Source organism: Pollachius pollachius (assembly GCF_949987615.1).
Source record: "Pollachius pollachius genome assembly, chromosome: 19".
NCBI classification, from domain to species: Eukaryota; Metazoa; Chordata; class Actinopteri; order Gadiformes; family Gadidae; genus Pollachius; species Pollachius pollachius.
This window is the reverse complement of record NC_136952.1, coordinates 11423544-11436897: the sequence shown is the minus strand read 5'-3', so window position 1 is coordinate 11436897 and position 13354 is coordinate 11423544. Positions and strand designations below refer to the sequence as shown.

The 13354-nt window shown below is 44.7% G+C and overlaps 3 protein-coding genes and 1 pseudogene across 4 annotated transcripts in view; all 4 read right to left on the bottom strand.

Annotated features, from left to right (window-relative positions):
• snx29 (sorting nexin 29) overlaps positions 1-2605 on the bottom strand; it is a 100559-nt gene extending 97954 nt beyond the window's left edge. The window contains exons 1-4 of the mRNA XM_079756275.1: positions 2246-2605; positions 1562-1626; positions 782-834; positions 108-232 (exon numbers count right to left, since the gene is read on the bottom strand). Coding sequence (XP_079612401.1) covers positions 108-232; positions 782-834; positions 1562-1626; positions 2246-2252 — 250 coding nt within the window. The 5' untranslated portion in view covers positions 2253-2605. The remainder of the gene's footprint in view (positions 1-107; positions 233-781; positions 835-1561; positions 1627-2245) is intronic.
• Positions 2606-5540: 2935 nt separating this feature from the next.
• On the bottom strand, positions 5541-6216 carry LOC307090504 (transmembrane protein 238-like; annotated as a pseudogene). Its single transcript has one exon. The product of its transcript is annotated as a transmembrane protein 238-like (transcript).
• A 118-nt stretch (positions 6217-6334) lies between these two features.
• On the bottom strand, positions 6335-6697 carry LOC307090256 (phosphoinositide-interacting protein-like; the record flags this gene model as incomplete). The annotated part of the gene is made up of 1 exon (XM_079756832.1): positions 6335-6697. One exon carries the CDS (start codon positions 6695-6697, stop codon positions 6335-6337), a length of 363 nt encoding a protein of 120 aa, XP_079612958.1.
• Positions 6698-7578: 881 nt separating this feature from the next.
• On the bottom strand, positions 7579-13336 carry rsl1d1 (ribosomal L1 domain containing 1). Its single transcript, XM_079756569.1, has 9 exons — positions 13264-13336; positions 12846-12985; positions 12538-12673; positions 11783-11931; positions 11329-11430; positions 10901-10994; positions 10126-10257; positions 8733-8828; positions 7579-8185 (listed from the first exon to the last, which is right to left on the bottom strand). Exons 1-9 carry the CDS (start codon positions 13303-13305, stop codon positions 7937-7939), a joined length of 1140 nt encoding a protein of 379 aa, XP_079612695.1. The 5' UTR covers positions 13306-13336; the 3' UTR covers positions 7579-7936.
• Positions 13337-13354: the final 18 nt, after the last annotated feature.

Genomic DNA, 13354 nt, shown 5'->3' with positions numbered 1-13354 from the left:
AATAGCAGTATTGTGCATGCAGAGCGACCATCCATTAGTATGAATATAAGAAAGCTTTTCTCTCCTCCCAGAGAGAGAGAAGCAGGCGGTCGCTGGGAGCAGCCTACCCGTTTCGGTCTTGTTGGCGAACCCGGCCGCCTGTTTGAGGGCCGCGGCCGTGAGCGCCAGACCGCTGGTCTTCCTCAAGCCATGCTGAAACACCGTCTCAAACTGGGCACACAGACAGATCACCCTGCAGAGACACACAGGGAGACAGACAGAAAGACGGACAGACAGACACGCACACGCACGCTGGTCATTCTTTCATCAAAAATGCTTAATGGAACTGAACACACTTAAATCTTAAAACTATTGGTTAATAGTTAAAATAAGTGGAGCAGGAGAAGCAGACCGCTACGCAGGATGCTAGGTCAGTTAAAAAGTCAATAATAATAATGTGGTTAATAATGTGTCCGGAAGGGTCTTCAAATGGTTTATTTTAAACACAGGGAGGGGATTCTGCAGATCAGGTAGCCCGTTTCCGCAAGCCAAGTTCCACACATGAGAATGTGTGACCTCGAATTCAGAGTCTAGACTGCGAGTGTGTTTCACACACAGTGGACGAAGTGACAGAGGTCCTTCGTTAGTGAATCTCAGAGGGCCGGAAGTGCCGGAGACGAGCTGGGGTGCGGGTGGGCCAGTGATTGGAGTGGGCTGCAGAGTGCTGTCTCCATCTCCACCCTAAGGATGGTTAAACACCAGGCACACGTGCCTTAATTTAATAATAAAGTGAAAGTCTTACCGGCTGTCTGAGTCCGAAGCGATCTCTTTCCTGCCCCCGAAGCGGATTTGGCACTGAAAAGATATGGAGGAGAGCGGTAATGGACTTCAGGGAATGCAAAACTTTCTCTGTGAGCGCTGTGCAAAGGAAGCGGGAAGGCATTGAACACGGCGAAACGTTGTGTTAAGGGGAATTAAAACGTGTCAGGCTAAATTAGCCAGTCCATAGAGCCACTCCGAATGATCCACGGTTGTGCACTGGGGGTGATAATATGGATAAAAGGGATGAATGGGACTCCACAGAGGTACAAATGGGCTGCCAAATGAATATGCATGATGTTGATTCGTTATCCGTTACGTTTTTATAAGTAGTACATTTTTCACAAGGTCCTGACACTAGTTTGAGTCCAGACTTGAAATAGAAAGTAAATTTGCCGAGCTTGTACATTTTGTTCCACTTCGGTTCTTCCCCACCCCTTTCCCCGACTTGTTTGATCCAGCAAAATATTGAATCAACAGGCAAAAAATTAAACTACCACAAATATTCTCGTCAGCCAGTGAAGTAGCTCAACAAATTTATACTGATGAACATTGAATTGAGCTAGACACAATACCATTGCACCAAATAAATCCATATAAATAGTTGTATTGTTATTACTATATATCAATGCAAAACAAAACCGTTCAAGCAATGAATGAGTTGGGAGGAACACATCATGTCAACGGGTTTTACAAAGCAGCACTGAAAGACAAGTCATAGCATAACGTGTATCTATGTATCATTCTTCTGTCGTGGGCTCACCTGTTTAACAGCATCCAGCAACCTCTCCAGGTGGTGTTGTCTCTTGGTGTCACTCTGCTGGGTGCCTGGAGATCAGAGGACCACCCCACCGCACCGTACAAGCTGATCATTTTACCAATACCATTTCAATTTTTTTAGTTGCGAATAGCATTAGAATCTTCCTGTTGGGCACCTCCATCACTGCCACTACTCAACACGGACTACCCTACTAAAATAATAAAACAAGTTTCGAAAATCATCTTTTAAGAGGAGAAAGTGATGTATCACGAAGCTTTACACAAGATCATGTTTATCTTGTAACGTTTGAAATCTCAGCTCGCGTTTGTCATTGAGAAGCCTGCCAATTGACCCTTATTCGATCAATGTGCAAACTGCTGCCAGTGCTCTGCAATCAAAACAACTAAATGAACAAAATTTCTTCGTGAACTACATGCAGTATACGTCAATTAGGTTTGATAATACTTTAGCAGGTCATATATTTAATACATATTCACTGCACAGAGGGCCAATTAAAACGTCATTGACATACAGAATATATATACGTCTCATAAAGAGACATGCATTCGGTTCAAACCCTGCTAAGCACCGACAAGATGTGTGAGCCTCATATATTGTGTGTTATCAAGGAGTCATCTATCTGACATGTACACGAGTGTCAACAAAACTTTTGCTGCCAATTCTTACCGTTCATTCTGAGAGGTCAGCTTCAATATTGATATCCAAAATAATTAATTCATCGTCAACAATATTCGTCGTTAAACCCAGAATCAGCGAACCGTCATATCCTTCCGGAGCGATTAGCCGGAGAAGCTATCAGTGGGCCGGTTCATAACGCTCTCCTCGCTGTCTTGCAACCACACGACCGTGGGGTGACAACTGATGCTTACACCGTCCACTGAGGCCTGCCGGTGACTTGATATTTGTCTCACTTTGAAGAATAATAAAAAGACAAGCACATAATATAACCTGTCTTGGTTCACCCCGGGTTTTAATTTAAGAGCCACTGCGGTTGTTGTGTGCGGGCGGTTTGAAAAGAAAAGGTATTTTCCCTGTTACCTCTGTGACACTGCGAAAAGGGAAACGGTAGGGCGATGGAGCGTGGTCACATGGCAAAACACACCGTGTCACATGACGAGGAAGACGGGTTGGTGGGACTTGTAGTTTTCAATCGACTCAACGCGGCAACACAGTGTTTTGAGTCATTACTTAGTTATTAGTAGATTTAATTAAATTCAATTTTTTTAATTTTAATTTTCAAATAGCTTAAAAAACGTATTATGAATTTGAAATGGGAGGTAAGGAAAAAACTTGATGAGGGACCAAGGCTGCTACCAATACACCAATGTATGCGTGTACCAAATACACACGCACGCACACACACGCACACACACACACACACACACACACATACACACACACACACACACACACACACACACACACACACACACACAAACACAAACACATTAATCCTGAATTAATAACATAGAGCCAGAAAGAAAGACAGATAGCAGATTGAGGTACATTTATCTATGTATCCATATTTAAAGCACAACCAAAGTCATCCTCATGGCAGGACTAGAGAACACATTTCATATCATGAATAAGTAATTTAAGTATCAAAATATATCAAAAAGCTCTACCATATCAAAAATCTCTACCAACCAATTGATAACCAACTAGAAGTTGGTTATCAATTGGTTGGTAACAATTTGACAACCATGAATAGAGAGTCACAATGTTTTTTCCTTGCTGTTTATTAGGTTCTACGGTTAATTCTGTTTCTGGCTTGGTCCATGTCTTTAACTTGGGTCCAGAGACAGTGCACCTCTGATTGTGATGTCTTCATGTCAAGAGATCTTCTGTGTTTTGTCTGTTGAGACAATCTCTTGTGTGGATGACAACCGATACCTCGTTCCAAGCCCCCAGTGTGCAATATACAATTTACTAAAGGTTGAACATTGTAATGATCATTATGATTATGAATAGTAAATATACTTATCTTTTTCTCCTCAACTGTACCAGCTCGTCTGTCCCCTTGAGGGGAGGATGAGTCTAACTGTGTGTGGCCCGGGTTTGACGCCTGCCAACATCACACTTGTTCAACCTCTAACCTTATCCAGGGTCTCTTTGTACTTGGAGGAAAATATTCCCTCCAAAGCTTTCCCTCCTCTTGATGCTCTCCAAACTCAAACAACACAGCAGCAGTACTCCCTATTTCTATTCCCCTCGTGATGCTACCGGCTCGACTCTCCCCATTGGGGTTTCAGCTTACATAAGTTCCATCTTCCATAGGGGAGCAGGACCTCAGGATGTCACACAGCGTCAGGAGGTCCCCAGGGTTCCCTCTGCCGCAAAGGTCACACATGTTTTCCGGGGAAACGAGATTTGTTTTGATTATACACTTTAGAATAGGGCTGAGCTAAGCTCAAGTATAAAACAATGTAATTAATAATTTATACAAAACCAATAACAAAGGTATGAGATGAAATGGGTATGCTCAACCCCATGTGCTATGAGCATGTTTTGGTTATGTTTTATTGATACACAGATTAATGTATCTAAATCTGTGTCTCTATTTTGTTGACTCAGGGTTGCCGTGTGCATGTGTGTGAGAGTGTGTATGTTTGTGGGACAATGATAATGTATGTAGGTTTTACGTCTAAAACTTGTCTATCACGTAATAAAGCTATTTGCTGATGGCAGCCATGCGAACACAATCCAAAAAATGCAAAGATAATGTACAAATGACCAAGTTCAATTTATTTAGAGCAGAGTTTGGAATCATTCAACTTACTCGATTTTCAGATGCATGAAACACAAAGAGATTGAGTGAGATTGCATACCTGCAGTTCACATAATGATTAATAGCTTCTGACTGATAACATTGTGCGGGCCCTGCCCACGTTAAGGCCAGCGGGTAAAGGGTGTGACTGCATGAGAAGTAAGCTGCAACCTTTATGTACAACGCCAGCTTTTTATTTTACAACATGAACGGAAAAGTCTTCAAACCAGTAATAATATAATAGTTGTCGCAAATCTGACAGATTGCGTAACAAATGTACAATATCAGTTCATTAATGTCATTTTTAATTTTAAACATAAAACTTACAATGTATTGGTCAATTAAGTAATGTGAAGGTAGACAACGTTGACAAAATAACAATAAATAGACTTGGGACAGGTAATGGTTACATAAACCCTGTATATATGGTTGCATAAATCCTGGGTATATACAACCATACATATGGAAGTCACAGATATAAAATAGTCTATAAATGAATAACTAGAAAAATGCAAGGATAAAGATTGATCACTGATAGACCATAAAAGGCTGACCGATCAGCCTTTTATGTATTTATAACCAACAGACCAGACCCATAAAGACAGTGGACTATTGGTTATCAATTTTATCTCTAAATCAAAGTCCTCACTTAAAAATTACCATTATCAAACTGAACAGACGGTTCAAAAGCTACCACACAAATCAGACACGATTTGAAACAGAAATATTGTTTGGAGTGCTTTAGTTACCGTACTTTCCTCAAATTAACTCACCGTGCGTGTCCAAAGTTTATGTTCTTATCTCAGAGATAAGACCATGTGCATCTTACCAAGCGTCCCCATGTCCACAATACTGTTTAATCATTACAGTAACAGCCCAGCACACCAGTATCTCCCAGTTCCAGAAGGAACCCGTCGAATATTGACAAACACATTTTCCTGATGAACACAGATCTGATGGCAGATGTTTACCGTAGTGAGATCATATTATATCGATGGCATCCGCCCCCCTAGACGGTGGTTTCAGTTACTTCAGCGGTGGTCTGGAGAGCCACGTCATGCCAATGTTTCCCATATGGCGACCCGTGGACGGTCTGCTGTCTCCAGCACTGAAATGATAGAAGCCGTTTCCCTCCCTGGAGGTCTGAAGACACAGTCCCCCACCACAGCGAGGTCACATGGGACGGCGTCTCCTTCACGAGGCGGTGGACTCGGTGACCTCAGAGATGGTGGACAGAGCCACCTCCACGTTCCTCATCTGGCTGCCGGTCGAGGGCCTGCTCTCCCTGTGCTGAGGCTCGTCGCCTGCTGTCGGGGCGTCTCGCCGGAAGCGTCCACTCGTCCTCCTGAAGGAGCTGCGGAGCCCACTGGAGAAGCGGCTGGACATGTTCCTGACGACGCCGGTCAGCCCGCCTTTCTTCATCTTCAACATGCCCACGTCGTCCTCCAGCTCCCCGGGGGGCACGTCGATGTTGCCGCTGTACCAGAACACCCACCAGATGAGGCTGAAGAAGAGGATGATGGAGCCGGCGTAGATGAGCAGGTCGTGGATGGCGAAGCCGCCGAACACGCCCATCATCATGATGACCAGGCCCAGGATGTCGTGCGCCACGGCGAACCAGAAGGAGCACTTGCAGCGGCCCACGCCGTCGTACTGGATCTCCGACACGGGCTCCATCCGCACCTCCGTCGACATGGCGACGGTGTGTTCAGCCCACTCCAAGGAGGAATCCCAGAACCGAATGAAATGTGAGGGTGGTGTTGTCGAGAGCGTGGCGTCTCTCGGTGGAGTGTGTGTGTGGCTCTCTCTGACTCATAGACGGGGATAAAGAAACGGTTTTCAGCCCCAGGGTACAAAGTCCAATGACCATAAGTTCTTATCACCTGTAAACCAATTGGTGCGATTGCAGGCTACCACATGTTTAAAAAAAGAAAAAAAGAAAAAGGACACTGTCGTGGCGGGCTACTGGGTGGGGGGGGGCTCAGGTTTCACAGCACCGCCCGTCTGTCCGCCTCCCACCTCTCGGTGCCGTACAGGGTGGCCCCCTGGAAACAGGAGGCGCGCCGTCTCTGCTTCTGCCTCAAGATGGGGATCCACACCAGGCCCAGCACCACGAACACAGGCCCCGCCGACAAGCAGGCTGGGACCATGGCGTGGGGGGCCTCGCTCACACCCAGGGCGCGCAACAGCAGCAGAGCGGCCCCCGCGGCCGACATCAGGGAGCCCATCACCATGGTGATGATGGGCTTGTGGAAGCGGGCCCAGTCGGAAGGTTCCGAGGCGTTCCCAGAAGAAAGGCAGCAGGACCATCGGGATCGTTCCTCCGATTCGTCCAAAAGTCTCGAATCCATCACGGGGAATATCTTTTAAATAACTGAGGGAACTCCAGTAGCCTTGTGATTCTTCAGTAGGAGATAAATATATTCTCAGTTGGCCTTCATCATCTTTTCATGGCAGCTCCTTCTCCCCGGGTGTCCGAGTAATAAGTGACCTCAGGCAAGCCCACCAGTGTGAGGAGGAAATTATCTCTGGGCCACAACAGGGGGATGCAATCGCCGCCTGTAATTCCACACCCCCCTCCACACCCCTGAATAACAGGTTATGGATGAGTGAGCCACCAGCTCCATCTCCTTGACACCCTTTCTGTCATCACCGTAATCCACTCTACGCCAGTGCCTCCTTCACAGCCATACATGCTCTCTTTCAGGAAGACAATACAGAACACAATATGTATTACTTTAAACATTACCAAGTATACTACAGAGATGAATGGTCTGATGCAGATCTAAGGATCCATGGCCTGATTCAGACTTGTTCAGAATATTATTGTGCAGCTCTAACAGGCAGCATCTGAGCACATGTGTAGCGTAACCCGCCACACAAGAGGCCGGTCATCTGATACAGGCTGCAGCCCTGCTGGTGAGCCAGCACTGAGCTAAACCGTCTGGCTCTGGCCACTAGCAGAATACAGCTCTGATGTTGATGAATACTGTATACAAATCATTTGTTGCATGTTATTATTTTGGTTCAAATTAACATGTCTTATGAAGCCAGGGAGCAGCAAATGATGAAGTATACATCTTCAGCTCTGTGTGTTTGCATTTGAATATAGTCAGGCCTAATATGCAAAATCCAATTCCAGCCCATTTCTGCTATTATACTCATCACTGATGTCTAATACAAAATATTAAATTTGTATGTATTTATTTCCATAATTTTAAAAACATTACAAAATTAAAAAAAATATATACCTAACAATATTAACAATCAATGTTTTGCCCTACCAAAACGTATTGCTCACATTATGAGACAATATTTGTTTGCAATATCTGTTCCAGCATATGTAACATGATCATAGAGGTTCAAACTTTAACAAATAAGCAGACGGAAGGGAGAACTTGAGTAGTTACGTTTTATAATTATCGTAATATAACAAAGCATACAGAACCATTTTTGAAAACAAATGGCAAGTGAGCATCACCATAGCTATGAACAACATCAGACTGGTTTAGACTAGATTTCCATATGATCAAATGTCCGTGTGGAGTGACCTGCGGTGAGGCACGGGTGCAGGGACGTCACCGTGGCGCTCATTTGGTCATTTTACGTGCTTTCTTTTTGGGTTTGGGAGAAGGCTTGCCGGTCTTCTGGGGCTGGTGCTTCTGGGTCTTTTTCTGTCCGGCGTGTTTAGGGGATTTGTTTAGAGCGTTAGGTGTGAGGGCCTTCTCCAGCGCGGCAGATTTGCGTGACCTCCTCCTCCGGGGTCTGGGGGCTTTCTTCTGTCCGGCGACTTTGGGGGCCGCCTCGAGGGCCACCTTCTTTTTGCTCTTCTGTGGTTTCTGTCAGAGGAGCACAACGAGGGGTCAGTTCCAGCCACCCTTACGAGGAAGACATGGCATGTCTTTAAAAGGGGCCATGACCCAAAAATTGTGATCCACCGAAAGACATGAAGAACATGGTCATATAACTTGTATGTTCAACAGAGCAATCTTTACCATTTTGTCACCGTTGTAAAATGTTAAGCTTGTCACCTTCATATGGTTTGTAAACATGGGGATAACACAGAGCCACTCTGCCCAAAACACCCGCATTTAATAGTGTTTGATACTCCTTACACTTTAAAGGAATCTTTAACTTACTACGATAATCCATAAATAACACATTTTTAAGCTTACTTCACAAAAAGAAATTGGTTTTCTTGCATAAATGAATGAAGTCTGATGGAGTCTGTGTTCATGTTATTTTAGGAACCTTAAATCCTTACAGCACGATCATGCAAACAACCAAATGCCCTTGATATAGAACAGTGGTGAATGTATATATCCATAATTGTGTAAGGAACGCATCGAGTCACAACGTGAAAGAGGAAACTGCAGCTGTACTGACCTCAAGCTTGGCCTTTTTGGCGGGTGTTCCTATGGGAACCAGCGTTGGGATTTCCTCATCGTTGTCATCATCACCAGAAACCTTCTTGGCCACCTTCTAGAAATTGAAATCATTATTAATTTGAGTAAGCACTTTAGTAGTAATAACTACTATTGAGACATCAAAATGCCCATCACTATGACGATGATGAGCTTGTGAAAGTGACAAGAGACATGTTGAAAGGTCCCATGGCATGAAAATGCCACTTTAGTAGGTTTTCTAACATTAATATGAGTTCCCCTAGCCTGCCTATGGTCCCCCAGTGGCTAAAAACTACGTTAGGTGTAAAACGAGCACTAGGTATCCTGCTCCGCCTTTGAAAAATGAAAGGTCAGACGTGCCGATTTGGAATATGGCCCCATATGTCATCATAAGGGACCAGGTTACCTCCCCTTTCTCTGCTTTGCCCGGCCAGAGAATATGGCCCGCTAATGAGAAAATGAGCTACGACCTTGCGAGCGCCACATGCGTGTGTGAATATACACACACTGTAATGCAAGTGTTGCACACTTCTTTGTTATTTGGATAGCCGTTCTGCTGTTGGTGTTATGGTGCATAACAACGGGATTGTTGCCCGGGATTGTGTCCCGCCGGAGCCACGTAGCCGGAGCACCACCGCCGCGGGACAGGCGGGACACAATCCCGGGCAACAATCCCGTCCTCCATGTCGTGGTTCAATCTGGACTTCAGGCAGTCAAAGCCAAAGTTCCTTTCCCCCCCAATTCCTTCTCAACCATGGCCATGATAACCCCCACTACGAGTCTCGTTGTGGAAATACCGGGAGCCGCAAACGGCAACGATCCGTTTCTCCTCCATGTCGCTGCTCACAGGCTGCCCTTCAGATTGATGTGGAAGTGTAAGAAACACGAAGAGACGTCGGAGACCCCGATGCAGTCGTTTGAGATTCCTAACATCATCCGGAGGAGCACACAGCTTTTAGCCGTGATAATATATATTATATAGATATCTATATATTATATTATTTAGATATAGAGCTCCAGGACTCCCACCGGAGCACCCGGAGTGTTCTAGAATATTTACAACACGGCCAAAAGCTGTGTGCGCCTCCGGATGATATTATGAATCCGAGCCACTGCGATACATCCACTGTAAACACTAGGGCATGGTACCGTGGCCGCAAGCTGCTCAGGGCCACCCCCGGCCTCCACCTTGACCCGCCTCTATAAAACGGCACGTTTGTGGAAAGCTCATTGTGGAACTGGCTTGTAGTGGCTGTAATTCTGCACCAAGGCTGAATTTCTTGAACGTCTTCAAATACTGTATTAGGGGGGCACTAACACCAATATAAAAAGCGCTCATAAAGAAGCATGCCATGGGACATTTAAAAACAAACCTTTCTCTTGAGTGAATTGGCGGATTTCTGTGCTTCGTCCAGTACAGTGATTTGACTGAGCACTGCATTGTAGATGGGCAAAGCCACGGACGCCAGGCTCTTCAGGTGGATAACCTTCATCACGGGTCCTTGCTGAAAATGATAGAGGGGGGGCGGGGGGTTAATCATCAAGTCGAAAGTGATGTCTTGCACGTTACTATTCCTTTACTAAGCATCCATGAACAAATATTTGATTTGAACAGCAACATTAAACAGCGAATGTTGGTGATCTGTTCTCGATAAATTACTTAAACGGTTAATCAAATATCCAAATTTGATTTGATTAACCTTCCCTCAATCAACTTATCGTTTGATCAACTAACAGCCGCAGCCCTAACGCCCGTCAACTACCAACGAGGTGTAAGGGTGAGGCACCCAGCTGTGTGTATCAAAGCTTTAGAGACAGCCTCCACTGAAAGGAGGACCCTCTGGTCACACTTCGAATTTGCTGTAGCACCACTAGGACCCCCCGGTCCCACATTGAACAGGGTGAGGTTTTGGTGGGGTGCGTCCAAATGAGACGACGAGCAGGTAGGGGCTAGGCCTCCTGCTCAAAGACGCCTACCGTCAGGCGGTTGAAAATGGCGGATCAAACCTAGAACCTTTCCTTTCGGTGTCAGACACAGCAACTACTAGAACACCGCACTCCCTCATTTCTCTAAGTAAGAGTGGTTTGAATCCCCACGTAACAGAAGACAACAGACACACAAATGACAGGACTAGCCAGGGGACTTACCGTACGCATTTTATCCACGACCCCTTTTACCGCCGACTCAATGTTGTCTGTTAGCTGCTCTGTGGTCATGCCAGAGTGGCCGATGGAAGCCATACTAAAACACAGGTGAGCCAAACAGACAGTTCATTAAAAACAATTCCTTCAAGGCCAATATGAAAGATGAAGAATGGGTTATAAATAAAGTGAGAAACAGTTATTGGTAAACTGTGTGTGATCTATTAACGCAACATGTGTCGTTATTGCATCGTTATTGTCGTCCACAAAACTTGGTTGTCCAGAAGGCATGGTTTGCAAACTCAACCAGAATAAAACCCATCCACCCCCGTCTTAGATCCGCCTTTGGACATTTCTCTCTAAATCAGCATTTGGTCCGTGTCACATTGTGAACCAAAGCGATGAACCAACAAGAAGTAAGGTTTTGAGGTTACCAGCAGGCACCCTTGTTGTTGATCTTCATGCGGGTCCCGTGAATGATGCTCTTCAGATCCCGGGCCAGACTCTTGCTCTGCAGGTCCACAGATAAGGGGTCTCTGGGAAAGACACAATATGATAGATAGTCAATGAGCAGAAATGCACTAAACGTATCATTATTGTCACTGTTAATCAAATATGTTTTTTGAGGAGTATTCAAACCCATACTATTCTACAAATACATTACTGTTCAACAATGCATACCAACAAATTAGGCTTAAACCAGACCTATGACCTTTCATTAACAAATATTTTTTTTATGATAGAACGGGCACCAATCAATCCAGGGAATTGCTCTTAAAGCCATTGTCATCTGAAATGATTTAGCTTTAACTGTAATTACAACTCATGCAACTAGATGGTGCCAATGGGAAAACTTCTAAAGTGCAGGTATATCAACACATTTCTCACTTTTTATTCTTATAGAAGTTCTTTCCCAGGTGGGAGGGAAGGAGGCGTCGGATGCGGTCGTCAGACAAAAACAGGTCAAAGTTTCCAAGCAGCCGCCTCTTGGACTCGATGGACTTGTATTCCGTCTTCAGCAACTTGTAGGGGATGACCTGAACAGCGAGTAGAGGCACAACACCAGACAGATCCAATTAGAATATACAGCACAACTACTTACAACTTTATACCATAATCCTTCTTGGTTGTACCAATGAAATAGATGGGCTGCACCGCTGCAGAAGAGTTCAGGGGTTAGGGTTTTTGACTTGCCAGAAGGTCGTTGGTTTAATTCCCAATGTCCGAAGTTTAACTCTAAAACCCCTGCCTAACCCCTACCTGCTCCTTACTGTCCCTTTATCTGCATGTACTGTAAATTCATGATACGTTAAAATACCAACACCCTTTTCTGGCTATTCTGGCTTAGTTATACAGACGGGCTCCAGTGGAATGAGGATCTAGTGGTTTTGATGGAAGTTGATTTGAATAGTTAAGTTCTAAAACAATCATTCTTTGGTCTGGTCAATGCAAGTGATGGGAAACGACCATAACCAGTAGAATTGATGGGATTTAAAGCCAAATAGTAAAAAAAAAATTTAAAAAAAGTGAAATATTGCTTTGACATCAATAGGCTCTGCACGGAGCCAGCTGTACAAATGTCCCCATCCAGTGGACATTTGACGGAAGCAGATATAAGAGTGTACCGTTTGTTATAGTAGTACCTCTGTGATATTGATGCCTTTTTCTTGCAGTAGTCTCTTATAGAACCTCTGCGTCTGATCGCCGGTCATGTTGGGTTCATCTCTGGTAAAAAGGCACACTTCGTCCGTATCCGATCTCTGGTTATGTGGCAATGGGCTGCGGGTCAGGAAACATGATCACAAGTTAGGCTACTTATATGGCTCAGCCCCTCCACCGTAGGCTACTAATATGGTAGACCAGAAACGCAAAACTTGACATTAACGTTAATAATAATGTCCTCGCAATTGATTGCGTATTGACAACTGTTTTTCTCATCAGAGAGACTTACATGCGGATGTTCTTTTCTTTCTTAGGGATCTTCCATAGCGTGAAGAGGAGAGAGATGTGCTCGCTCTCGTTCAGGAACAGCGCTTCGGAGGTTGACTTGGACTTCAAGAAAGCCTGTAGTGCCAGGACAGCTTTCTTCACCTGACAAACATATGATGTACAAATCGAAATGATCAAGAGAAGAACAGCGAGAACATTGCGGTTGTCAACTGTATTGTTAAGTATTCAACTTCTAGCCATGCCATGATCAATGGCAGAGCCAGCTGGGAAGCCAACAAGCTAGCTTTAGCTTAATAGTTCTTAAACCTATGCTAGATTATATCTTACGAATTTTCTGCTAAAACACTGCTCCATGAACTAAAACGAACAAACAAAAAGGATCTGTTACACAGCGCACTCAATACTTTACGTTTAATTACCTGTTCCCGGTCCAACACGAGGGCTTCTTTCGTTTCTGCCATGTTTCTGCTAGAATGTGGCTTCACGTGTTTCTGCAAGACACGCATGCGC